The sequence below is a fragment of the Podarcis melisellensis genome (assembly GCF_964234715.1).
Source record: "Podarcis melisellensis genome assembly, chromosome: 10".
Taxonomy (NCBI): domain Eukaryota; kingdom Metazoa; phylum Chordata; class Lepidosauria; order Squamata; family Lacertidae; genus Podarcis; species Podarcis melisellensis.
The window spans coordinates 57,137,670-57,165,334 of record NC_138542.1 but is presented as its reverse complement, the minus strand read 5'-3'; the positions used below and the strand labels follow the sequence as shown (position 1 = coordinate 57,165,334).

The 27,665-nt window shown below is 47.0% G+C and overlaps 1 protein-coding gene across 6 annotated transcripts in view; it reads right to left on the bottom strand.

Moving 5' to 3' along the window:
• Positions 1–21,899, bottom strand: part of DDX11 (DEAD/H-box helicase 11) — a 38,014-nt gene extending 16,115 nt beyond the window's left edge. The window contains exons 1-13 of one of the 6 annotated variants that reach the window (XM_081926875.1): positions 21,756–21,853; positions 20,170–20,264; positions 17,105–17,251; positions 16,318–16,536; positions 14,632–14,718; positions 13,959–14,116; positions 7,942–7,993; positions 7,265–7,372; positions 5,290–5,377; positions 3,423–3,628; positions 2,141–2,293; positions 1,978–2,024; positions 1,071–1,150 (exon numbers count right to left, since the gene is read on the bottom strand). In XM_081926875.1, the coding sequence (XP_081783001.1) occupies positions 1,071–1,150; positions 1,978–2,024; positions 2,141–2,293; positions 3,423–3,628; positions 5,290–5,377; positions 7,265–7,372; positions 7,942–7,993; positions 13,959–14,116; positions 14,632–14,718; positions 16,318–16,536; positions 17,105–17,248 (1,342 nt within the window). In that variant the 5' untranslated portion in view covers positions 17,249–17,251; positions 20,170–20,264; positions 21,756–21,853. Of the gene's footprint in view, positions 1–1,070; positions 1,151–1,977; positions 2,025–2,140; positions 2,294–3,422; positions 3,629–5,289; positions 5,378–7,264; positions 7,373–7,941; positions 7,994–13,958; positions 14,117–14,631; positions 14,719–16,317; positions 16,537–17,104; positions 17,795–18,865; positions 18,931–20,169; positions 20,269–21,512; positions 21,530–21,755 lie in introns of those variants that run through there. The other 5 variants (XM_081926876.1, XM_081926874.1, XM_081926872.1 and 2 more) reach the window with 5 other exon arrangements.
• Positions 21,900–27,665: the final 5,766 nt, after the last annotated feature.

The following is a 27,665-nucleotide window of genomic DNA, read 5'->3' as shown; positions in this document are numbered from 1 at the left end:
TTTTTAAAACTGGAATGTGTCCAGAAGTGAGCTATCAGGTGAGGGATCAGGAAACCATGTCTATATGAGGGAACGGGTGAAAAATGTGGTTAAGATACTAAAGGGAGACATGAGAGCCTTCAAATAACTGCAGATGAGCAGACTTGCCCTCTGTTGCTCCAGAAGGACTCATAGGTGGAAATGGAAAGGACGCAGATTTCAGCCAAACTTGAGAAGGCACTAGGACACTAAGCTATTTGACAGTGGAATAGACTGTCTTGAAGTGGGATGATGGGCTCTCCATTGCAGGGGATGGCCAACCACTTGTCAAGGATGCTATAGCTGCAGACCCCTACACTGAGCAAGAGGCAGAAGTAGATGGTGCCACGCAATTCTGAAGTTCTGTCACTCTCCAAGGCTGCCACCTAGAAGGAAACGTTTCGTTCCAGTGCTGTGCATTCACGGCTAAACACAGATTCCAATTTGCTTCTCATTAAAGGGCTTATTGCATTTGTACATGCTTTAAAAAAATAATTCAACAAGCAATTTGGAATTTGATTACATTAAGCTGGTAGCAAGTTCGGTAAATACAGGAAGTTGACTTAATTATATGGCGTATAGCCAAAACATGAGCAGGCACCTGGGGGGGGGGGCGCGGAAACCCACGTGCAATAAGCAGATTCCTCTTTATGCACCTCTTTAAAAAGCCTTCATTTAGCTGCATAGTTTCCTGTTAGAATGAACAAAAATGGCAACCGAGAAAAGGTTGAGGCAGAAGTGGAAAACAGAGGTGACCGAAGGAGGACTGGGTTGGGGAAAGGGGAGAAACAAGGTCAGCACAGGCAACTGGGACTGTTCAGGCTCTCCTAAATTTTTCTGGGATCCATTGCTTTTGCATTTTCACACACAAGAAAATTCAGAGGCTCCCAGAGCAATGGGAGCCCATATAACGAGGGATCAGCTTCACCTCCTTTGAGACAAACACTGTCTCTCAAAGTCTGGTTTGGCTTGATGCCTTTGAGGAAAGTAGCAGGAACCTGTTCCCACCAGAGTGGAAACCAACCAACCAACCAACCCACATTCTCTCTTACCTCCAAGAACAGCCACAAACTTCTCCAGCAGAAACAGAATCTGCTTAATGTACATCAGGTTCTTTGCTTTCAAGCGCTTCCTATTACAGAAATAAAACGGTGTCTCAATGCGAACAGGCAGTGCTCCTGACACAACAGAGCTACGTTGGGGTTTAGAATTATGTCCCTGGTGGAGAGAATGAAGCCCTTGGTGGTGAATAAACACTGCCACATATAGACGGACAACTTGGGACTTGCATGCTCCCCCTCCTTTCTTCATCATGCAAAGGGAGAATATAGTTTTAAATTGTTTTACACTATCTCTGCTAGAAGGAAAGTTTTGTGCTGTGCTTTATGCTTGTTTTTGCATTTTCCCACAATTGAATTTTTAAAACATGGCTGAGCACGTGTGAGAAAACATGCACTGCAGTGCTCTACCCTGTTGTTCTACTGCTGCCACGCTATCCGAGGTGAAGCCATGGTTTGGCCTAGTGCTACATCCAAACCTAAGACTGTGGTTTCTCTCACTCCAGACAAACCACTCCAGACAAACCAAGAGCAGTAAACCAAGAACAAACCTTTAGTTACTGTTCGTGGTTTGTCTGGAGTGAGACAAACCATAAGTTCTGAATTGGGTAGAACAGTAAGCCAAACCATGGCTTAGTCTTGCATAGTACAGCAGCAGCAGCAGGTCCCAGGGAAGAGGGCTGTGGCTGCCATCTTATGCCCAAGAGCCTACATGTTTGCTCATTGGTGCAAAGCCATGGTTTGATTTTAGCATAATGTCCAAACTGAGCCACTTATAATGCTTGTTTCTACTTTGTAAGCCGCCTGATTAATTTTATAGATTGGCAGTCATGTAAATAGCAAAAAACCCTAGTTTCACACTGTGCTCAAACATGTCAACTTGAGTTGTAAATAGCTTTACCTGTAGCGCTCCATGTACTGCAACAGCTGGGAATGGGCACAGCACAGCTATAATAGAAATAAATTGTTGGCATTGAAGGCAGGTTAAAAGAAAAACCCACCACTATGGAAATGTGAACTCTATGGTGGAAGACCAACAAACAAGCAGCAGAGCAGGGACTCACCTGAGAACCGCTAACCTGGGCACTGTAGATGCAGGTGAGGGTATCTATCAGATTGTGGGCTTCGTCAATGATCACCACCTGATCCTTCAACTTGATCCCAGATGCACTTCTAGTAGCTCCATGCAGAAGCATTTGATATGGCAACACCACCAGCTGAAGGAGGGACACAGGCTTGGGTTACAAGGGTGATTTGTCATGTTTATGGGACTAAAGGTAAGTAAGGTCCACCACACATGGTGCAAATGCATTCCCAAAACACACACAAAAAAAAGTGTGAACAGGAAGATTCGTTTGCAAACATGGACTACTTTCTAGTCCCCACTGAGTGTACTTTCAGTGGCAAACCCAAGGTTGCCAGTGCATAGCAGGCAAAAAGGTCCTGGGAGAGGCATATAAGGTAGAAGGCAAGAAACGGAGCCCTTTTCCTCCACAGTAGAGTTAGGCAACAGGGTGCCCTCAATGATCACGAATGATGGGCACTGCAGTCTACAGCATCTGAAGGGCTACTGCTGCTCCAACAGGGCAACAGTTCGAAAGGAAGGCACTACCAGGTTTCTGCTGCCAGGCAATTAAATCACTTTTGGTTGATCTGATCTGGGCCGTATCCAAAAGCATCCCCTCCGTCGACAGAAAGCACTTTAATTAATCAACAGCGATGGGGTGGAGGCAATTTCTGTAATTTATCTATCTCCCAACAGGACTAAGTCTTTTACATAGCCAATTAAGGCAACTGATGGTACTAGGAGAGGTAAACTATTTAGGTAATTCTAACAATTGGCAATTGTGAAGTCCAAGTTTTTGTAAAAGGTAAAGGGACCCCCGACCATTAGGTCCAGTCGTGACCAACTCTGGGGTTGCGGTGCTCATCTCGCTTTACTGGCTGAGGGAGCCGGCGTACAGCTTCCGGGTCATGTGGCCAGCATGACTAAGCTGCTTCTGGCAAACCAGAGCAACGCAAATAAACACAATTTACCTTCCCGCCGGAGCGGTACCTATTTACCTACTTGCAATTTCACGTGCTTTCGAACTGCTAGGTTGGCAGGAGCAGGGACCGAGCAACGGGAGCTCACCCCGTCATGGGGATTCGAACCGCCAACCTTCTGATCAGCAAGTCCTACCCGCTGTGTACTTGGCTCTAAACCTGCTTTCGCCTACTTTATTTTATAGCCCTGTGTTTGAGGCACACACAAATGCAGCACCATGGTTTTCACCTGCCTTGCTCAACAGCTGAAGAATTTGAGGCTAAAGGAAAGCGGCTGGTTTGCTTTTTTGTGGGGCTCACCTGAGCAGCTGGGATAGCATATCGGCTTCCATAATACGGGCAGGCCTTCATTCCCTTCCCCAGAGTCACCAGCTGCTCGATATCTTTCACCTCCACCAGAACTTCATCCCGAAGGAGCTGCATGGGCTCATAGGAGTAAAATGGACAAACTGTTCGGCTCACTCGCCTTTTCTTCCCTTCTGCCTCCTCTCCTGCGTTACTCTTCTCTGGAAGCGAAAAAGGTCAGAAAGAAAAGCTGTGAGAGCCAAGTGGAAAGAGGCGTTCATATGAACGTGAGTGAAAGCAGTGCAAGGGGCCCTTCCTAAAACAAAGGTGGGCAACCTTTTTTCTCTAGAGGGCCGATTCCCCTTGAGGGTAATCCATCAGGGGCTGCAAGCCGCTGGTGAGCAGAGATAAAAGTGCTCTGGGGACATGGCTGGCTGGAACCCTGAACAGGAGCACTCCATGCTGCAACATTTTACTGCAGGCCCCACTTTCCTGATGATGGTAGAACCTGCCATTGAATTGCACTATATAGTAACACCAAGGCAACTATCTGTGAACAAACAATATATGTCCATACAAATGGCAAAAGTCATTTTAACTAACTGAAGGACATCATCCTCTTTCTATGCTCCTCCCGATGGGAACATGCAGATGGGGACAGATATACCCCTGCTTTAAGTCATTTAGATGCTTTCTTCTCTTCTATATTATTTACTACAAAGCTCGATGACTAAGGTCTTTAGCGATGTTGGAGCATTGAACCACTGGTATATCACAAGTGGGCTCTTTATTACTGAATTTGCAATTGTTCAAGATAAGATCCACTTTGGAAATAGAAGAAATGAGCACTGAACCACTGATATAATACAAGCGAACCCTTTATTTACTGTGTTTGCAATTGTTTAAGATAAAACCTATTTCAGGCACATACCTCCACATGTGGTGGGAGTGCCCCAAAAATCCAACTATTCTGGACAACCACCATACGATAAATATGTAAAATAACCAAGTAAGTATTAGAAATCACCCCAGAATTGGCCTTAATAAACATCTTCCAAGACAATAATGCCCACTTACACCAAAAAGAACTCATAACCCACCTAATTTCAGCAGCCAGAAACCTCATAACCAGACACTGGAGAGACCAGTCAGGAGTAAGCATAGACCAATGGTACGAAATAGTATGGGAAACAGCCCTACTAGAAAAATTAACCAATAAACTGAAACTGACATGGGGACAAATAGAAGAAGACGCCTTCACACACACACACAGCCCAACAAGACAATGACAAAAATCCACCAAAAGCATACAAATCAATAAGGCTAACCTGATCCAAAACACCCACCCACCCCACTCACACACAATAACAAAGTTCACCACAGCCGACCACAAATGAACAACCACACGCTAGGCCAACCCCAACCTCTCTCACCACCAAAGGAACACATGAACAGCAAAGAACCTGCACAAGCAACGCTGACACAAAACCCTACATATATTAAGTAAAATAGAAACATCATCACCCAACCCCACTCACCTTTCCCACCTCCACCTCTTTCCCCCTTTTCTTCCTAATGTCTCAAGAAATGAAACTGATTTGTAAAAATGTTACATGGAAAAAATATGAGAGACATTACACATACTTTTGTAAATCAAGAAAATCCTTAATAAAAATACATTAAAAAAGATAAACCCTATTTGGGAAAGAAACTACTTTTGCAATTTTTATCCACGTTTATTGTTTGTTTACAGATAGCTGCCTTTGTGACATTATCTTGTGTCGATTGCCGTAGTCATTGTATCACCACCCTGTTCCTTGTTTTATTGAAATACACTAGGCACCATTTAAGTCATTGTTCCCAGCATGTGACACCTTCCTACCATGTTTATTCTTCTGCATCTCCATACAACGGTCATTGATGAGCTGGACGGCTCCCAGGTGTCTCACTTCCTCATTCACACAGAGGTTCTGAGTCAGGTAAGGCAGGAAAAAGCAGAAACCAGTTACAAAAATAGAGAGAGACATTCACAACATACACGGAGCAGAATTACGAGAGGCGAATTGTTTGAGGTTTTCTCGCGGTTGAGACGAAATATAACAAACATTGAAAGACTATTACAAATCTATAAAGCAGCATGTTAAAATAATTACTTATAAATAATGAAATAAAAGTAATAGGATTGTGTTCCACAAGAATAATTGATTCATAATGTATGGGTTGTATTCAACCAAGATCTACTGAAATTAATGAACTTAAGTTACCGTATTTTTCGCCCTATAGGATGCACTTTTTCCCCTCCAAAAATGAAGGGGAAATCTGTGTGCATCCTATGGGGCAAATGCAGGCTTTCGCTGAAGCTTGGAGAGCGAGAGGGGTCGGTGCGCACCGACCCCTCACTCTCCAGGCTTCAGGAAGCTATCAGCAAGCCTGGGGAGCCCGCGGGAGTTCCCACAGTGCTCCCTAGGCTGCGGATAGCAGCCTGCTTGCCTGGAGCGCAGGGAGCGCTGAAGCAGAGTGCCCCGCGCTTCGGGCAGATATCGGGCACCCCCACAAGCTCAGGGGACAGCGGGGAGGTGCAGCGCCGCCATCCCACTGTTCCCCGACCTGGTTTGGATTCCCCAACCTGGTTTTGGGGGGGGAAATAAAGGGAATTTCCCCCCCAAAAAAACTAGGTGCGTCCTATGGGACGAAAAATACGGTAGTTATGCCCATCAACTTAAAGGGCTCTACTCAGAATCGGACTAGCACTGACTGCCGCCCTGTATAGTTATATACTTTTTTGTGTGTATGTATAGGTAAAAAATTACGGACGCGGGTGGCGCTGTGGGTAAAACCTTAGTGCCTAAGACTTGCTGATCGCATGGTCGGCAGTTCGAATCCCCGCGGCGGGGTGAGCTCCCGTCGTTCAGTCCCAGCTCCTGCCCACCTAGCAGTTCGAAAGCACCCCTAAGTGCAAGTAGATAAATAGGGACCGCTTTCTAGCGGGAAGGTAAACGGCGTTTCCGTGTGCTGCGCTGGTGCTGGCTCGCCAGAGCAGCTTTGTCACGCTGGCCACGTGACCCGGAAGTGTCTCCGGACAGCCCTGGCTCCCGGCCTCTTAAGTGAGATGGGCGCACAACCCTAGAGTCGGACACGACTGGCCCGTACGGGCAGGGGTACCTTTACCTTTACCTTATAGGTAAAAAATTAATAAACCATATTTAAATGTTTCCCCCTCCAGCACCTCAGAATCTTTGGAATGGAAAACTATTTGTGATTATCGTTTGTGTGGTATGAAGTGCCATAAGCATTGCAGACACACAAATCCAGGATGAAGGGGGTTCAGTATTTGTAATATCGCAAGGGTGTCATGCTGCTCAGTATCCAATTTCTTACTCAGAATTTGTATTTCTGAAGATGGATTTTCTGGTTTGCATCTTGAACATTTTAAAGAATTCAGCAAATGGACGGGGAGGGCACATACCACGTGTGGGCTGTGCCCCTCACCCTCGTCCCTGACCTTCACATTTTCAGCCCATTTCGAAGCCTCTCTGTAAGAGGATACACTGATAACAAAGTGGGTTGGGCAATCGCCATAAAGCTTTCAAGTGCCTTGGGCTGAATGTGATTAGAACCTCCCTTCAGGAATGGAGGGCCAGGGCCAGTACGCAGACTGATGGTTGGGGCAGGGGCAGTGTGCACAGCCCTCACACATGTGGCTGAACACCTGGATGGACCAGGGAAGGGGAGGAGGAAGTGGGAAAACAGCTAGCTAACTTTGATGGCAACCCAGTGGTCAGCATTGTCTAGTTCCACCCATAGGGAAATTTCATTAGCAACCCAGCTTCCCCAAGGAAAAGCAGAGGGCTACGCACCTGCCTAGACCCCAAGGAGACCAGTCTCGTCTCCTTGCCGAAAGGGCTCTTCTGAACCTCATGCACAAACTGAGCCAGCTGCGAATGTGTTCGGCTGCAGTAGTAAATCTGAGGAAGAGAAACACAACCGGGAACCAATTCATACAGGGCCAGTTTAGATGTGATAGAAATGCAGGATTTGTGCTCTCTTTTTTCCCTTGCTTCTGCAGTAGGACAGAGGCATCTGCAAGGCCTGCCCAAAGAATACAAAACTTTGGCTCCTGGGGGGGGGGGCTCACTCTGGCCCAGAGTCAGCACTCACAGCGCTCAGGCAACTGCTTGGGCCCATGGATCTCAGAAGGGACCAAACAGCCAGAAGGGAAACATTTTGTATGCAACGGCATCAGCCTGACCCTGGGCTCACTAAAGGCAGATGTGAACATCATTTGAAAAATAGGCAAAACTCTTCTACTTGGTATGGACCTCAGCAACTGAGATAGTGTGTAGACTGAAGGTAGGAGAGTCAGATGGGATTCTCACTGGATTTTAACTGTATTATGCGTGTATGTATGTGTGCAGTTATCTAATTTGAGCCTTAGAAGCTGGGGGAATTCTTGCCGATTTGTCATGAAACTTCCCACCTACAGATCTGAAGGACAGCTGCTGGAGCAGGAACCAGATGCCCCTTGAAGCCTTACCTTAGTTACATGCTCCTCCTCTATATCTTCATCATCATCTACTTCACATAACCTAAGGAGTGAAAGCACAATTGTGTCTCTTTTCCTGTAGCCCCTCTGAAACATTTGTGTCATAATCCAGAGCACGTATGACACAACGAACACCCTCTCTCCCCGTCTTTAAGCAGGTCTCTGTCCACATACGACAGAGAGCCAGCACATTCCTATTTAGCAATGTGAAGGCGCGAAAGAGGAAAAATGGAGTGGGGAGGACATGTTTCCCCTCATTTTTTCTGATACCGTATTTTTCGCACCATAGGACGCACTTTTTCCCTCCTAAAAAGCAAGGGAAAATGTGTGTGCGTCCTATGGAGCGAATGCAGGCTTTCGCTGAAGCCTGGAGAGTGAAAGGGGTCGGTGCGCACCAACCCCTCTCGCTCTCCAGGCTTCAGGAAGCTATCCGGAGACCCAGCTCTCCCATGGCTAGCGGAGCGCTGCATTAATCCCGAAGCTTGGGGCGCGCGGAGCTCAGCGCACCCCAAGCTTCTGGGTGCCGGCAAGGTCTCCGCTAGCCGTGTAGACCTTGCCGGCACCCAGAAGCTTGGGGCGCACTGAGCTCCGCATGCCCCAAGCTTCGGGATTAGCGCTCCGCTAGCCGTATCTAGGCTGAAAGCAGAGCGCCCGGTGCTTCGAGAACACATCCACAGCGTGGGGAGCCTTGCAGGAGTTCCCTGCAGGGCTCCCCACGCTGTGGATAGCAGCCTGCCGCCCGGAGCATCAGGCGCCCTGAAAGCAGAGCGCCCGGTGCTTCGGGAACACATCCGCAGCGTGGGGAGCCTTGCAGGAGTTCCCTGCAGGGCTCCCCACGCTGTGGATAGCAGCCTGCCGCCCGGAGCATCAGGCGCCCTGAAAGCAGAGCGCCCGGTGCTTCGGGAACACATCCGCAGCGTGGGGAGCCTTGCAGGAGTTCCCTGCAGGGCTCCCCACGCTGCGGATAGCAGCCTGCCGCCCGGCGGGTGGGGCGCCCTGAAGCAGAGCGCCCCTCACGCCAGGCAGACATCCGGAGAGTGGGGAGCCCTGCAGGAGTTCCCCACAGGGCTCCCCACGCTGCGGATAGCAGCCTGCTTCCCGGAGCATCGGGCGCCCTGAAAGCAGAGCGCCCCGCGCTTCGGGAACACATCCGCAGAGTGGGGAGCCTTGCAGGAGTTCCCCCGCAGGGATCCCCACGCTGCGGATAGCAGCCTGCTGCCTGGCGGGTGGGGAAAACCAAAGGGATTTTTCCCCCCTTTATTCCCCCCCCCAAAAAAACTAGCTGCGTCCAATGGTCCGGTGCGTCCAATCGTGCGAAAAATACGGTAACTTTGCGGAACACCGGGGGGAGGGAGAGACTTCCTATGAAATATTTTCTTTTACATTGAGTGAAATGCTTTTCAAGATACGCCATAAAAGACAATGCTCAGGGGACTGAATCTATCTCAGCACCTACTTCTGTCCTATTTTCACAGTACCATCGAGAGTGTCTTAACCTATAGTATATTATCGTGGTATGGGAGCAGCTCTGAAATGGATAAAAAAGCTTTACAGAGAATAATTAAAATTGCCCAGAATGTTATTGGGCTCCAACTACCAACCCTGGATGAGATCTTCACGTCTCGCACTTTGAAGAAGTCACACAATATCCTGAGAGATCCCACCCATCCTGCTCACAACTTCTTTGAACTGTTGCCTTCGGGCAGAAGATATAGGACACTGAAAACACGAACCACACGCCTTCTGAATAGTTTCTATCCAAGAGCTCTGATTGCACTAAATAATGATCTCAGGGCCAGTTGCAAGAAATAGCAAGCAGGGGTGGGAAGGAATGAGATAGGTTTTTAGGTTATCAAATCAAATCAAAACTTTATTAGCAAAGCCAACAGGCCACAGCTATACAAGAGTTAAAAGTGAAAATAGGGATAAAAGGAAGAAAAGAACAAGCAAAAGGAGGTCCGTCAGATGAACAAGTCTGTCACTCAGATGGTGGCCCTCAATTTCGCAGCTCTCTCGATGTACCTCGCGACCTTCTCTGTTATCTGACTATCCGTATCAGATAATAGAAAATACAGTGTAATGTCTGGTGAACGGCCGGGGTTGGAGAGAATGAGTGGAGTAATAATCTCATTCCTTAGGTCTTTGTAAAGGGGGCAAGATAGAAGGACGTGGGACACTGTTTCCGTGTTACCATCTCCACATGGGCAAAGTCGTTTTTCAAATGGAGTCTTTTGGTAACGACCTTCGAGTACAGCAGAGGGAAGAACATTCCATCTAGCCAATGTAAAGGCACGTCTGTATTTTGGGATGGTTAGTTTAAACAAATATGAAGCTGGAGAGTCAAAATGAGAAGGGGGAAAGTAGGTATACCATGGGCACAGTTTCTTTAAGATAATCAGGTTGTTTTGTCGTTCAATGTCTTTCAGGCGCTGGCCTATTAGACTCTTTGCTTTAATGAGGCCCATTGATAGTAGGGACTGTGAATGCAGACCGCATGTAAGGAGTTTTTGATGCACAGTTTTGAACCACTTGCTTTTGTGAGGGTCTTGCATTACTAGAGGCAGTAGACCAGGTGGATTCAGATTAAGACGAAGCCAATAGTTGAATGTTCTCTGCCAGGTCCGAGTTTCCACAGATGGAAGGCAGGCCTCAAGTCGTAATGCTGCGTTTGGAACACAGGAGGGGACGCCGAATATCTGCCTTAGAAATTTAGACTGAACAGTTTCAAGACTGGAGCAGTGGTTCCCCGTCCAGATTTGTGCCCCGTACAGTAACTGCGCCAGAGGTTTTGCTTGAAAAACTTCAAGGGCTGCTGGGATGTATCTGCCCCCCTTCGTGTAAAAGAAGCGGGACAGCATCTTGATACTTTGAGCTGCTTTTTCTTTGGCACATTTTTGATGGACATCCCAGGACCCGGTCGACTGGAAAACGATACCCAGATATTTGAAGGCTTTAACCTGTTCAATTGTCTGGTTATCCGTCCTCCAGCTGTACTGTCTGTGTTTCCTTGCAAAAACCATAATTTTGGTTTTCTGATAGTTTATTGCAAGTTGCTCTCTCCTACAGTATGCTGAAAATTCACCTATGAGCCTATTTAAGCCTATTCTTGTTCGAGATAGGAGTATCGCATCATCAGCATACAAAAGCACTGATATTGATTTGTCAGCCAGTTTGGGGGCGTGGAAGTCCGGAGATGACAAACAGTTAACCATATCATTGATGTAGATGTTGAATAGAACTGGGGCCAGGATGCAGCCTTGCTTGACCCCCTTACTGACAGGAACTGGTCCTATAAGATGGCCATTTAACGAAGTTCTTACATGCAGCACCGTGTCTTTATATAAACAGCTGATCAGAAATAATAGTCTTTTGTCTATACTTGATGTGCTCAATTTATCCCAGAGTCTTACACGTGGAATTGAATCGAAAGCAGCCTTTAGATCGATAAAGGCTGCATATAACACCCCACGGGATTTTTTGGCATATTTGTCAATTAAATAGGCTAGGGTGAAGCAATGGTCTATGGTGGATCTGCCTTGCCTGAAACCCGCTTGCTCTTCCGCTAGAATAGCTTCAGTTTCCAGCCAGCTAGTTAGCTTGATATAAAGATGTTTGGCATATAGTTTGCTGGGTATAGGCAGAAGGCTGATTGGTCTATAACTCGCCGGGTCTGTCATGGGTCCTTTTTTATAGATTGGGATAATTATTGCCTCAGTCCAACCATCTGGGAGTAAACCCGTTGAGTCGATCCAAGAAAATAAAGACGCCAGCAGGGGGGCCCACCAGCCAATGTTGGACTTCAGAAGTTCGGCAGGGATGTAATCATTCCCTGGGGCCTTGTTGTTCTTTAATTGTGCGATTAAATTCTCAACTTCCTTTGCAGTTACTGGTGGCCAATGAGGTAGGTCCTCCAATTGAATGCATAGTTTGTAATGTTGGGCTTCCTGGTCATAGAACAAAGATTGAAAATGGCGCAACCACTCCATTGGTTCCACTGTACAGATGGAATTAGTACGCTCCTGGTCCAGTAGACCAGATATGGTTCGCCAAAAGCAAGTAGTATCTTTCTCGTGCGATGCCTTAACCAAACTGTGCCATGCGGCTCTTTCAGCTTCCAGTTTCTTTCTCCTTAGTAATTGTTTGTAAGACCGTCTCAGATGAATATAAGCATTAAGTAGGAGGGCAGTCCCTGATTTCCTGTATCTCTGGTAGGCTGTTCTCGTTTGTCTCCTTGTTTGCCTGCACTCCAGGTCAAACCAGCTAGCTCCGTCCTTTGCCCTCTTTGTAGCGGAGCTATGTATCATTGTTGTTAAATGGGGTTTCAATCTTTCCAAAAGTAATTTAAAGCGTTCCATAATCGCATCTACTGAATTGCCTGATACAATAGCGGAGCGAATAAGCTTTAACTCCACTGACTGAAGAAGGAGGGTTAGATTTTCATTCAGTATTGGGGACCATTTGAGTCTTTTGGGGGCAGGTATATCCAAATTTACAGAAGGTATATATTGTGGCTCGGCAATAGAATAGTCAAAAGGCCGACCTGCAAGCTCTAAAATTAGGGGTAGGTGATCACTCAGAGTATTGTGGCCCACTTGGAACTTCCTTACAAAGCTGTGAGCAAATCTTGAGATTAAGATATAATCTATAACGCTTCCCCCAGCCTTGGAGAAATGGGTATATTCCCCGGGGCGGTCCCCCTCTATATTGCCGTTTAATATCAGCAGTTCCCTCCGTCTGGCAGCCTGCACTAAGCAGAGACCTGGGAAATTACTTCTACTATCTTTGGACAGTCGTGTCGCACCAATATCCGTCTGTTCTTCAGGGTCCATAAATTGGTTGAAATGAGTGTATAGACTGTTGTCATCTGTTCCTATACGAGCGTTGAAGTCTCCACACACAATAGTCAGGGCAGACGGGTAAGTAGATTCGAGAGGCTCTAAAAACGCCTCTAGCTCAGCCCATGTAGCCTTGACAACGGGGTTTTTTTGGCCTGGGGGAATATAGACATTGACCAGCAAGAGAGTAGTTCTCTTGAAGCTAAGTAGAGCGGCTGTTGCTAAAGAATTGCAGCTGGGTAGGGCTGTTAGAGAATGCGCCAGCTCCGTGGAAATGAAGCAAGCTAGGCCACCACTAGATCTGCCGCCCCTTAGAGATGGAGAGGCAGGCAGGTAGTGGCAGTTATACCCATTAAGAAATATAGGGTCATTCTGCCATGTCTCCTGAAAGAAGATGATGTCAAATTGCTTAAGGTAGCACAAAAATTGTTGATTATTTTTCTTGGCGTGCCAACCCGCGATATTCCAAGACAGCACTTTTAGGTTATGTTATGCCTTTAATAGGTTATGTTATATTTTGGATTATGTTATGTTTTATATATTATGTCTGAATAGGATGAGAGTGTTGGAGATACGTGCAAATGTGTATGTGAACCCGGTCTTTGGGTGTTTGATTTTCGTTGTTGTGTATACTGTGTATATACGGACAATGACAATAAATTTATCTTATCTTATCTTATCTTACAATCCACAGCATTAGAGGAGGATTATTCTGGCATATCCAACCCTTAAACCCAAGTTGCACTTCTGCACCTAGAGGGAGCTGCAATCTTCATGAGAAGAGCAGACGGGGCCTTCGCTGCTTGTGAACTGCTGCTTCCTTCTTCTTGGTGACCACTAGGTCTAGTATGCGATCGTAGGACCAAGTAGAAGAGAAGAAGAGTTTGGATTTGTTATCCTGCTTTATCACTACCCTAAGGAGTCTCAAAGCTGCTAACATTCTCCTTTCCCTTCCTCCCCCACAACAAACACTCTGTGAGGTGAGTGGGGCTGAGAGACTTCAAAGAAGTGTGACTAGCCCAAGGTCACCCAGCAGCTGCATGTGGAGGAGCGGAGACGCGAACCCGGTTCCCCAGATTACGAATCTACTACTCTTAACCCCTACACCACACTGGCTCTCAAGTAGCCTGCTTCTGCTGCCCCTTTATCTTGCCACCTTACTGCCGTTCTTACCTACTTCCCACTTTCTTCTCCTCATCGCTCTCATACTCTGCAAGGATCAGATCTTCCTCACTCCGATCCAACGGCTCCAAAGTACCCAACTCATCCGGGTGAGACAACATGTCCTTACTGAGCTGGAGTAACTGCATTGCCTCCTCCTCCTCCATCCTCTGAAATAAGCATAATGGAACTGTCAGACCCTCCAAGTCAATTAGCTCACTGTCCTATAAGGAAAGGCTTGAGAGAGTAGCCTCCAAACCCTTAGCATTTAAGGGGCTTAGTGTTCAACCCCCAGAAACCAGAGAAAAATGCAATTTGTATTCCTTGAAATTTCTCGGAGAACACAAGCAGTAGGCAACTACTGTGTCAATAACAAGAGCAATCAAAGCAGATGGGGGGGGGGAACCCAACCACTCAATACAGCAGCCTTATAAAGAATAACAAGTGGGGCCTTCAACAAGTGCAGAGTATTCCTCTTTAGAGTGCCAGTCATTTTATTCTACTCCCCTGGCTCAGTTTTTCATCATTTTCTCCCCACCAATAGTTAGTTAGCGTTCAATACACAAACCACAGAACTCTCAGCATTCCGGGAACCACAAATTATCAACAAAGCTGCGATTAAACATGGTTGGGATTGTGCTGTTGGCAACCGAAGGATAGGCCTGTGGTATCTGAGTCCTCTCACCTTTCTTTTAGAAGTGTATTTCAGCTGCGCGTTGTGGCGAATTTGCTCCAGACGTTCTTCTCGCTTCTTCCTCTTGACCTGCTCCTCCTAAAAATTGAAACAACAGTCCGTGAAACTCAACCACAAGTCCTGGAACGAAAACAGCATGCCGTTTTCATACCCACTGTGAATCCCAAGCACGTTAGAGCCTCCCAGCTTCAGTCTTTCCTAGATTATATGTTTCTAGACCACCTGGTGCACAAGGTTTTAAAACAGTAGCTGTAACCCAGTTTTCACACAGGTGGCAGAGGCTTGTGAGAAAATATCCCAGAAGAATCTTTATATGTTTCCCCCATTTCTAATTCACCTTGTACTCAATGGGCAGGCAGAATCAAAATGGTTATGCAGCAGTACGAAACACTATAGATACTGTCATCTTTAACAAGGAAATGTAGCACCTGGTACATTTCAAGAAGATGCTACTAACCAGAATCTCTTTTTTTAAAATAGCTTAAGAAGCATTTTCTAAGAGAACTTTTGAGTAAAATGAGACTTGTGAGCAAATGCTTATTTAGTTCTCTACAGTGGTGCCCCGCAAGACGAATGCCTCGCAAGATGGAAAACCCGCTAGACGAAAGGGTTTTCCGTTTTGGAGGTGCTTCGCAAAACGAATTTCCTATGGGCTTGCTTCACAAGACGAAAATGTCTTGCAAGTTCCTGCGGGGGTTTTTTCCTCCCCCCCCTTTTTCCCAAGCCGCTAAGCTGCTTATCAGCTGATCCGCTAAGCCGCTTATCAGCTGATCCGCTAAGCCGCTTATCAGCTGATCCGCTAAGCCGCTTATCAGCGGATCCGCTAAGCCGCTTAACAGCTGATCCGCTAAGCCGCTTAACAGCTGATCCGCTAAGCTACTTATCAGCTGATCCGCTAAGCCGCTAATAGCGCTAATCCGCTAATCCGCTAATGGGCTTGCTTCGCAAGACGAAAAAACCGCAAGACGAAGAGACTCGCGGAACAGATTCTTTTCGTCTTGCGAGGCACCACTGTATTAAATATTTGCAACTTTTTTTGTTCTTTCGGTGTTGCAATACCCCCACAGTTTAATGGTATTCGAGGTGGAAAGGCTGCCATCTTATACTCCTGTGGAGATAATTTTCCAGCTATTGGCTGTATGCAGGACTGGAGCCATACGCCATGAGTTTTAAATGTTCCAATTAAGTATTTTCCTTATGGTTTGGACACCATTCTTTTTCTGGCTTGGAGTTACAAATTATTATTCTATATTAAACTAGTATTTCTGGGTTCTTTAAAGAGATGGCACATGCCAAAGATTTAAGGGTAATACTAAATGCACATGGCTCAGAGAGAAGAACTGAAGCTACAAGATGAATCAGGATTCCTACATCCACTGTCTACTGACTGTGCCTCCCTCCACTGTTAGCGAGGCAGTATGCCTCTGAATACAAGTTGTTGGGATTCACAGGTGGGGAGAGTTGCTGTTGCACTTTGGTCCTGCTTTCAGGCATCTGCCATAGGCATCTGTTTAGCACTGTGAGAACAGGATGCTGGACCAGAAGAGCCTTTGGCGTGATCCAGCAAGGCTTTTTGCTATCTCTTGATTATTTTTTTAATGTTCTCATTATTCTTTTAGTTACATCTCTGAATTCGCCACCTAGACAGGCTTTGCTCTGATTAATAAGCAGCATTACCTGCAGCCTGTGGACCATTTCCCGTTCTTCTTTCTTCTGCACAAACTGGGTGATCCAGTCGGGCTCCCCGGCCGATACCTGGCTTCCCTTCTCAGGCTGCTCTTTTGCACTCTTCCCATTACTTCCGTTTGCAAGCAGGCGGGCCTCTTCCTGTCTCTTTTTCTCTTCAAAGTCTCGGAGCCACGAGAGGGCTCCACAAATGAGACTCAAAGATTTCCCCTAAAAATAAAATTCAGAGTTGCTGCTGTTGTCTTAGTACCACTTATTCAAAAATCTAGGCAGCTGCATTTAAATTTAGAATACAAAAGCCCAGACATTATTTACAGTTCCCAACAAGACACTACCTGTTTGTTGTCTATTCATGACGACAGATTATTGCTGCAACCCATATAGCCAAGAATTCTGGGTTGCTACAGCACTTTGGGGAAGGGCTGTAGCTCAGTGGTAGAGCATGTGCTTTGAACACTAGGCTTAATCCCCAGTATTTCCAGGTAGAACCAGGAGAAACAGCTGCTGCCAGTCAGTGTAGACGACACCAAGCAAAGTGGCTGAGGCAGCTTCTTATGTTCCTAAGCAGCAAACCACACTATTTCTCCCGTTCCCTCCCCTCCTTCCACAGCACCCCACTCCCTGGCTGCAACCAAGTCCTGAGAGCCTTTCCTCCATGTTGCAAGGCATTCCTTCTCCGACCACATGAAGCTCACACAGCCACCTTGAGGCCTAGGTAGCAGAAAGATGAGGAATCAACAGCACTTCAAATATTATTAAAAAATAAAGAGAGAATTACTGTGCCAGTTGGGCTTTCAAATATACCAATCTTCCCAGTCTCCAAGACCTGATAGAGTTTAGTCATGAATTCTTCTTGAATGGGATATGGCACATAAGGAAATGGAAACGTCCTTTTGGCTTCTTCTTGGCTCTCCCCAGCCATCTCCTGCAATGAAAAAGAAACCCATAAAACAATATTCTGAATCACCTTAACCCTGACTATATATAAACTAGCATTTCTACAAAGGCGGCCAAAAAGGACATTATCAACACAGTTGAAATGAAACATTACACGAGCACAAGGGAGGCCTTGTGGAGGATGGTAAAGATGGCCCTTTCCCATTATGTGTGCATCTGAAGTTATCCCAGGAACCCAGCCAACAGTGGAATCTATCAAAGATTACGCCAAATGCCTACAAGGCATTCCAAACCACCTTATTATTGTCATTATTTATTACATTTGTATCCCGCTGCTCCTCCAAAGAGCTCAAGGTGCTGCAACTTCCTTTCCCCCCTCTTCCCCTTTTTATGCTGACAACACTTTTGAGGTTAAATTAGGCTGAGAGACCATGACTGGCCCAAGGTCACACACTGAGCTTCATGATTGAGTGGATATGTGAACCCTGGTCTCCCAGGTCCTAGCCCAACACTCTAACTGCTATGCCATGCAGGCTCTCAAAAGACAGAAGCATTGCTAGATTCCTCCTACCAGGCCTGGACGCTACTGCCAGCTTCAACTAAGACTGGCATAGGTCAGGACATATCTGGAATACTGCAGCTGGCAGTAGCGTCTGGGCAGAAATCAGCAAAAATGTGTGGGGAAATCCGGACGTATGGCAGCCCATGACAACAGTGTTGTTTTTGCCTATTATCCAAAAAATAGCTCAAAAACGGCATGTTTTTTGCAATTTTGCCAAAAAAAGGGCAACTCTAGCTTCAACCTTAATACTGGCCCTACATTATGCCACTTAAAATGGTAGAATTCTAGACTCTACCTCTTCAAGACTGCTGGTGGGGGGAGTTGGCATCTTTGAACACTCCCTCTATACACACACACACACACACACACACACCCTCCCATATGCCCCTCAGCTTTTGTGCTGCTTCCTGTTTGTGTAATCCAGGACAAACTACAGTAATTCCAAGATATTAGCGAGACAGGGAAGGCTGCATATTCACCAGTACACCATGGAGCATCTCTCCCCTTCATACTCTGTAATTGTTGCACAATTGCCCAAGTACTTAAAACAAGATAAGCTACTGGTGGTTCAGAAAAAAATATATATGCCATCCTACACACACATGCATATGATTTCATTGCAAGCCCTGGCTAACATCTCAGGAGACGAGAAGGCGGCATTTTAGAGCCTCAGTGTTGGGGGCGCAGGAGGCTCCAGAACCTTGTAGGGCTGGGCTTGCAAGACAATCCTATGAGGGCCACAGCGTTTTTCATGAAAAACCTCCCCGGTTCTAATTTTGGCGCCTGCAGGTACGCCTAAAGATGACTCCTGTTGCAAATCTTGCACAGCTGCTGCCAGTCAGCGTAGACCACGTTGAGCTAGGCGGACCAACAGTTTGACTTGGTAGGAGCTTTCCGCGTCCCCTCCGCGCGCCCCCCCCCCAAAAGGGAGGTCCCGCTGTACTTCCTGGCACGAATGCCGGAGCACGTTTCTATTTCCCTCCGCGAAGCGCCCTACTCAGCCACCTCTTACCCCACCTTCTTGTCCCTTTGCGGCCACTCTCCCCCCCCCCCCGCCCCCATATCCCGCCGCCACGGCCCCTACTGGAGTTGCTCGAAAGCGCGCCAAACTGCGAAGAGCTGCTTCGGCCCGCCTCCCTCGCCGCTGACGTCAGAGGTTTCTCGAGAGAAGGAGCGAGCCACTCTGCTATTAAGGCCCCGCCTGACGGGGCGGGTTGGGGTTTTTTCCCCGCCCAAATTTTATTGGCTAGGGAAAAGTCCCGTGGGCCAATCGAGTGGGCCGCCCGGGGAAAGAAAAACAACAAGAACAACATGACACCGCCTCCGCGCGCGCCGTTTCGTCACCAATGGGAAGTTGTCTCACAGCATGTACACTCAGAAGTGTTCCCCGTTTATTTTTATTTTATTCCATTTTATTTGCGCTAACATCCCATTCCTCCAAGAGCCCGAGGTGGCATGTACATCCCTTTCCTCATTTAAACCCCCACAACAACCCTGCGAGGTAGGGATACATTGAACTTCATGGGAGTTGAACCCTGGTCTCGCAGGTGCTAGTCCCACGCTCTTATCCACTACACCAGGACGACTTAATCGTAGGGAAAGTCTGGTATAGGTTTCCCAGTCAGTCTTAATGCAAAAACCAACAACAGCAAAGGGTGACATCAGAAGCCTGCTAAGACTGCAGTCCTATACACACTTATGTATTGCATTTACATTCTGCCTTTTCTTCAAGAAAGATCTACATGATTCTCCCCAGTTTGATTTGATACATCGCAACAACCCTTGTGAGGTAGCTTACTTGGATGTCTTATTGAAGGGTGAGACTACACACACACACACACACACAGAGAGAGAGAGAGACAATTAGAATATAAAAACATCAATAGATGAAACAGTAGAAACCTAAACAAGGGGGCAGACTTCAAAGCAAAGGGATGGAAAATCAAAAAGCTGCAATCCTAGGTGGAAGAGCAGGACTTGTTTCTGAGAAAATATCCATGGAATGATATAAGGATACTTCCAAAGGGACAATATTTAGCATTGCCCACTCAGTGTGGGAAACCACTCTATGCTTTGTCCATGCTTCAATATGCACCTGCTGCTGCCTTCTTTCATAAAAGAGATAACAAGACAAAGAAATGTTGCAATGCCACACTAAAGCATTTAGCATAGACACACCCTAAAACTGCCATCCTATGCCAAGATTCCCACCCCAAGCACATGCCACTGGTAGCAAGTGCCGCTGAACATAGTGGCATTTATTTCTGAGTAAGCATGCACAGGACTACACTGCAAGTTAGGTGCACTTCAATCCACAGATTTAAATTAGTTTTGGCAAGACTTTTCTAAACTTTCTGTTTTCAGGTGGAAATTCAATCACATACCAGAAAATTCGGGTCATGCCATTACCGTTGATTGGGAGGTCTTGCACAACAAACTTGTAGAATAAATGTTCGTTAAGTAGCCAGCATTGTGAAATCTTCCTGCAAACAAATCAGAATCAATGCTCAAAGCTACCTAGAAGCACTTTAAGTGCATAGACTCAAATGCAAAAAAAGGGGGGGGGAGAAAGGAGGAAAGACCTCTAACCCCCCTCTTTGCAGTTCATCCTACCTTTTAAATATGAGGTTTTCTAAATTGTATTCCCTCCCCCCTTGAGCATTAACCCTTGCTTGCAACCACTGCTGTATTCTCTTGTTTTATTTAATCCCTTCAGGTGTTAGCATCTCTTATTTACATCCTATTTGTAACCTTATTTATTTGGAAGTAATCTCCACTGATTGTAATCAAATTTATTTGCATATAAGTGGGTTTGGGATTGCAACCAAAATTACTTTGTATTGCTTCCAGCTTTGCATTGCAGACTGTGCTTGTTGTTTTTCTTGTAGTTTTATTTATACCTTTCACAGAACAGTCAATCTTCAGTTTGTCACATATGACAGTGCATGCTATCTAATACAGAAATGAAAACCAGGGTATGTTGTTGTTGTTTTTACAGCACACGGTGCTTTTAGATGTTTTTCAAATGAGTAAGTAGCCCACATAAGTAAATCACATAGGAAGCAACCCTACCTTAAAACTGCAACCCCAAAAATATTTAGGCTTATACAAGCCCTACAAAATGCAATAGGCTTGGCTAATAGGTTCAGGCCTACAGGCTTGCCAGGTCTATTAGGTTTGCTAGTTTTCTACACACATACCCAAATAATATATATATTGCAAGGGCGAAGTTCTCTCATTCAGATATATCACTCGATTCTTTTGTGCTTTATTATGGTGTGCTTGACAACGCAAAGCTAATGTGTGAACTAATTGATATAAAAAGTACACAGGAACAAACCTTGGTACAGTACCAAGTCAGAACATTGAAACAGCTAGCATTATTGTGCATATTCACAGGTAGTAGTTATCCTGAGTTTCAGGCAGAGGTCTCTTCCTGAGCCAGTATGGTGTAGTGGTTAGAGTGTTGGACTTGCACCTGAGAGACCCGGGTTCAAGTCTCCACTCAGCCATGAAGCTCACACTGTGACCATGGACCAGTCATCGACTCTCAGTTTAACCCTACCTCACAAGGTTCTTGTGAGGATGAAACGATGAGAGTGAGAACCATCTATGCCACCAGTTCCTTCGAGCAAAGTTGGGATATAAAGGTAAATAATTATAATTATCATCATCAGTTTACAAAGATCAAAAGATTTCAACAGATATAGGCCAGAATTGGCCTCACTGCTCCTTCTGCTAAGTTGCAAAGAGATTGGCCACTGAAAGACTTGCTGGGAGAGGCCAGGCAGGTTCGTGGAAGGTTCTCCTTCTCTCCATAATTCATTTTGCAGTCCCTGCGATACCCATACGTCAGAACATAAGCAGTTTTAAAAAATAATATGGGTTCTCAGCCAGTCTGATTAAAAAATTGCCCCCACAGATTTAAAACTGGTTGATTAATTGACTGATAAAAAGGTTGTATCCACACTCAAAGGAGTACTCACCACCATCCTTACTTCTTGAGAGAGATGACAGCCAAGTTCATGCCCAGCTGGCTCCCCCATCAAAAGCAGGAGAGGAAGCAACGCAGAATCAGGCCACACCATTTCACTGGCAAAGGTGAGAAGGGAAGAACCTTGCTGCCCAGTGATGTCACAAGCATTCCTGGTTACCTAGGCCACGGCAGGAGCTCCTGGTTGGCCTTTCATGCCGTTTCCCCTTGATACCCCACCAAAGCAGTGGCCCAGCAAACAGAATAAAGTGAGGATTCAAAAGAACCTAGGAACTTCCCTTATCTGTACAGCCTGCTAATGGTTCCTCCTTTAGACCGACCCTGTGCCCAAAGCCTCAGCAAGGAAGATGAGGGAGCATGCAGCCACACAGGTGTCCCTGTTTGCTCTTGGTGAGTGAGACCGTTTATCTGCCCAAGCCTTGGCCAACCTAGGGCTCTCCAGATGTTTTAGACTACAACTCCCATCAGCCCCAGCCAGGCACCGACTGGGGCTGATGGGAATGCTGGCTAGGGCTGATCTACACATTTCCTTACTCCATGAACTTACAGTGTAGAGACAGGGCCGCAGAATCCTTCAGTCAACATCGTCCCCTGTGGCCAAGGATGCTCCGGGGCTTTAAAAAAAACAGCGCTGGCATTCAAAGCACAGCAGCCCAAGTAGAGGGATCTATGCCTTGCAACCTTGATACACATTATAGAGGCTTAAGCCAAGGCTCACTCCTTTGCCTCTTTTGTTTGGTCTGCGCAGTACTCTCAAAATGGCTCCTCGCTGCAGCAGAGACACAGATACAAGAGCCATCGCTAGCTGGAATGCCACTCTCAGATGCCGAATATGAGCACTTCTTTAGCATCCTTCATAGCCCTCGTCGAATCCGTGCTGTTTGCTTCTTAAGAGCCATGTATGGCTGCCAGAATTCCTTGATCCGGGCACTGGACCAGTACGAAAACCATGGAGTCGTTCCTGAAGGTAAACAATAAGAATGACAGGGTTGTCCCAGCTTTTCTGTAAACTGATTGGGACTAGCCTTGGGGAAACCCCAGCTCTTAGATCATAACAGAGCTCTTTGCAAGACTTCAGCTCCTCTGAAACCTTAACTAAAATAACTTTTGCTGAACCTAACTGGCAGTCTTGTTTTGGATGTGTTTAAAATGTGAGGAACCACACTTGCATCAGCGCCTACTGCAGAGATAGCCAATGTGGAGCCCTACAGAGATTGTTGCATACCCTCCAACATTTCTCTGATCAAAATAGGAACATATTATTACTACTACTACTACTACTATTATTATTATTATTATTATTATTATTATTATTATTATTATTATTATACCCCACCCATCTGACTGGGTTGCCCTAGCCACTCTGGACAGCTTCCAACATACATAAAAACATAATTAAACATTAAGCATTTTTTAAAAACTTCCCTATACAGGACTGCCTTCATGTGTCTTCTAAAGGTTATACAGTTACTTATCTCTTTGGCTCGGGAGTCCCATAACTCTATACCTGGCAACATTAAATTTTGGATAAATTAAAATGATGGGGCAACCACCACAGATGGTCTTTTTGGAAAGTAGCCCTGCTGCTTGCCCACTGCTCAGACCCCAGCAAGGTGGCAGAGCCAGGACTGATGAGGAGCCCTTCTGAGTCACCAGCCAGCAACTGCTGGTGCTGATAACTGATAACTGTGCTGATCTCCAAGTTGTAACTGCAATTAATTTAATGTTTGGCCATGCCAAAGGGGTCAGCACCCAGATGAACACCCTTCTTTCAGATTCCCAACAGTGGGCACGGACCATAGGAGCCAACTCCTTGGGGCCGAGGTCCCTTTGGACCCCTAATAAAATATTTGAGGGGGCCGCCTCCCAGTTGATGGGCAGTGCCATTCAAATGGCGTGCATGTGTCATCCTGTGATTGATTATGTGGGGCTCACCTACCTTCCCTCCATATTTTATTCAAGTTGGCACCCCTGGTGCAGACCATGATGATACAACCACAATTACAGTGAAGCTGTGGTAGGCAGTGCCTGCCAACTGAGATCAAATGGAAGGAGTGAGCAGGGATAGATCATCTGCTCTTCTCTAACTCTCGGCCTCTCTCTCTCCTAGGACGGGTGTGCTCTGACTTGGAAGAACATTCAACTTTCCCAGATTTTTGTAACCTTGCTTTTTATCGCTGCGCCTTGAGGAAGTACTATGTGAAGGTGAGTGAAAGAGGCGAGCCTGGGAAATCTAATAGGAAGAAAGGATAGCCCAAGAAAACAAAGAGCTATGTCAGAGGTAGATAAAAATGAAGGGGAGAGCCTTTCAAGGAAAGTAGGTTTGATCCCACTATAACTTAGGTCTCACTGAATACACCATTCATTCGCTCTGCACATAACACTTAACCATAGTTAGAAACCATGGTTTAATTGGACTGTCTGAACCAGACTTGGGGGCTTCACCAAGGTTTGTTAACCATGAACCTGCTCATAAGTCAAGGTCTGTTCTTTGTTATCAATCTTGTCATATGTGAACAATGGCTGCCAGTCAGTTTGTGGACAGTACTGAGCTGGCGGACCAGTGGTCTGACTCAGTATGAGGTTATATACATGTTCTACCTTTAAAACACCTTTTTCCCTCAGAGAATTCTGGGCACTGGGCTTTGTTAACAGTTGCTGGGAATCATAAATACAGAGCAGAAAATTCTTTGAGGGAAAGGATGCACTTTTAAGGTGTCATGTTTACACAACCTAAGGAAGGGAGCTTTGTCTGTTCCTAGGCCTTGTGCTCCCTAAAGTAGTTGGCTCCCCTCAGCTGTGGTGGAGAATGTGACCCCATCTCTACCGTTGTTGTTAAGGTGTAAGGTGAGCTTCTGTATGTGGAATGAGAAGGGTGCCATCTCTGCCCCAGGCCTCGAGAGGAAGGGGTGGTGGTGGTTGAAAAAAGGATGTTTAGTTTTTATGTGGGTCAGTTCAATCTGTTTCTGAAAGCTTCAGATGTGAGGTTTTCCCTTTTGGCCTAACCCTTGGGAAAGGGATGCAGCTCTGCAGGAGAGCACAAGGTCTTGCATTCAGAAGGTCCCAGGCTCAACCCCCCATGTCTCCAGGAAAACTACTGCCAGTCAGTGTAGACTGTACTGAGCTAGATAGGCCAATGGTTCTGACTCAGTATAAAGCATCTTCCTAGAGAAATAAGGAAGAGTCCCGATTTCTGGCTGTATGCAACACCAGACAGACATTTAAAGCACATGGCTCCTCACCCCCAAGAATCCTGGGAACTGTAGCTTCTTAAGGGTGCTCTGTGAGGGGGGAACTAGAGCTCCCAACAAATTTGCTTAAAATGTAAGGGGTGTACGCAGCCTCGTTCAAAAGAAAGGCAGAGAACTGATAGCTTTGATGAGCTGTGGAAAGATTTCTGTTTCCGTTTTGCATGCTGATTTTATTTTTCTGTTTAGAGGGTTCCGTGCCCAGGTGACAGGAACAAAGCAAGGACATTTTTACAGATCATCAGCCCCCCGACAGAACCTGATGAGATTGTGCAATCATCTATAGAAGAAGCTTTGACTAACCTGCTCAGGGCCTCTCCTGCAGCTTCCATGACCACCCCAGAGTTGTTTCCTGAGCTTCTCACAGCCGTGTCGCCCTCTACGACAGATGCTGCTAAGTTCTTTTCTGAGCTTCTCCGCGCCCCTGCTGCTCTGGCTGCCACAGAGTTGGCTCCTGAGCTTCTTGCTGTCACTTCTGACAAAGCTACTACAGAGCCCTTGCCTGACATTTTAGAAGAGCTTTCGCATGTGTCCTCTACAACCACCATTGCAACTAAATCCCCATTGGAACTTATCCAAGAGTCTTCTCTCAAGAACCTTGCCCAAAGTGTTGCCACCATTGCATCAGAATCTCTGCTGGAGCCTCTTGTCACTACCCCTGACCCAACCACCGATCCCCCCATGGCCACGCCCACCTCTGTCACAGAGACCACTCCTGCATTTCTCACCACCACTGATGCTGATGCCACTGCGGAGTCCATTTCCAAGATGACTTCTGACCCAACCACTACAGAGCTCTCACCTGGAGTGCTTTCAGGGTCTTCTCCTGAGCCTCCTGTATCCACTGCTACCTCAACTGCTGCAGAACCCTCACCTCAGCTCCTCAGCCTCTCTCCTCCAGACTCAGCCAGTGGGAATTTTCCTGAACCTCTCACCACCACTGTGGCAACGTCCACAGAGTCCTTTCTTCAGTACAACTCTACCTCTGCTGCCATGGAACTTCAAGAATTTGTTGATGAGCTTTCCACCTCCACCTCCACCCCCATCCCTTCCCCCTCCTCCACCCCTTCCCCCACCTCCACCCCTTCCCCCTCCTCCAACCCCACCCCCTCCCCCACCTCCTCCACCTCCTCCACCTCCCCCACCTCCACCCCTTCCCCCTCCTCCACCCCCTCCCCCACCTCCACCCCCTCCTCCACCCCCTCCCCCACCTCCACCCCTTCCCCCTCCTCTACCCCCTCCCTCACCCCTTCCCCTTCCCCCACCTCCACCCCTTCCTCCACCTCCTCCACCTCCCTCACCCCTTCCCCCACCTCCACCCCCTCCTCCACCTCCGCCTCCACCCCCACCTCCATTACTACTCACTCTGCCTCAAACGCTACTGAATCTCCCCCTACACTGGACACCACCACTGAACTCTCCACCTTCACAGAATCCTCTCCTGATCTTGCCACCACAGGATCTGAAGCCACGACTGCAGCATCCTTTCCCACGAGCCCTTCCGCCACAAAAAGTAATATAACCACTGATGCTCCCCACAATACTAGCATTACCACAACTGCAGAGCTCTCTTCTGAGCCTCCTAACAGCACAGTCACCACTGCTGCGGAAAGTTCTGCCACACACCCCACTACTACTACCACTGCTGCATCAACAACTACCTCTGCCAAAGCTCTGTGCCTCTGTGTCTCCGAATCTCCCACCTTGCCCAAAGAGGCCACCACCAAAGCGCCCACGGCGACCACGTCCTCCCCAATCACGACTTCTCCCCAACTGTTTGTCTCAACGCCCTCTGTTGCCCAGAAAGAGACTCCCCAGTCCAACTCGAGCAAGCCCACTGTCATCACCTCGACGGAGCAGCAGAAAGCTAAGCCTGAGGATGTGGTTGGGACCTCAACTCTGCTGACGACTGCAACAAGCCCCATTGTTGTCACGCAACAGAAGGAGATCCCCAAGCCCCAAGAGTACCTTCAACCTACTGCCAGCTTGGCGGAACTCTTCTTCCGAGTACAGGATAGGAATGTGCAGCAGTTGATGCAAGCAATGCGGGATCTGCTGACCAAAAGGAGAAGAGGGCAGCAGCAGCAGCAAAAACAGCTGCGGCCCACATCTTCACAACCGCGGAAGACACCGACTCATGCCAGCAGGCAGAAGACGACTAAGCAGTCGCCAAAGCTCAAGGACAGACTTCAAAGATGAAGGCATGCAGTCTCTTTGGTGTCAAAGAAACAAAGTCCAATGGACAGGCTCCAGTCTGGCATTCTGGAGGTGGAACTACTCTAGGGCTGTCTCCATAACGGGTTGCAGCTCATCCAAGTCAGCTCTGAAGTCTTCCTTAAAGTGGATTCCCCATTACCTTGAGGCAAGGATGGGTACCAAACTGATAAAGGCTTAGGTTTTGGAGTTGAGAAGACAACGGTGCGGATGGGGGTTTGGAATTCTGTGAACTTGCCCTGGGGCGTTCCCGGTTTCAGCCTAATTTCCGTGGAATGAAGAATTTCTCTCGTTAACGGGCCTTCTTTAAGTTGGAAGGTGGCTGGTCCCTGAACGGAGGAGAAAGCAGGGAAATGACTCGTTCTCCTTGTTTGGGTTTCCAGACAGGACAATAAATAAATGTGGTGTTTTGCAGAAGGGATTG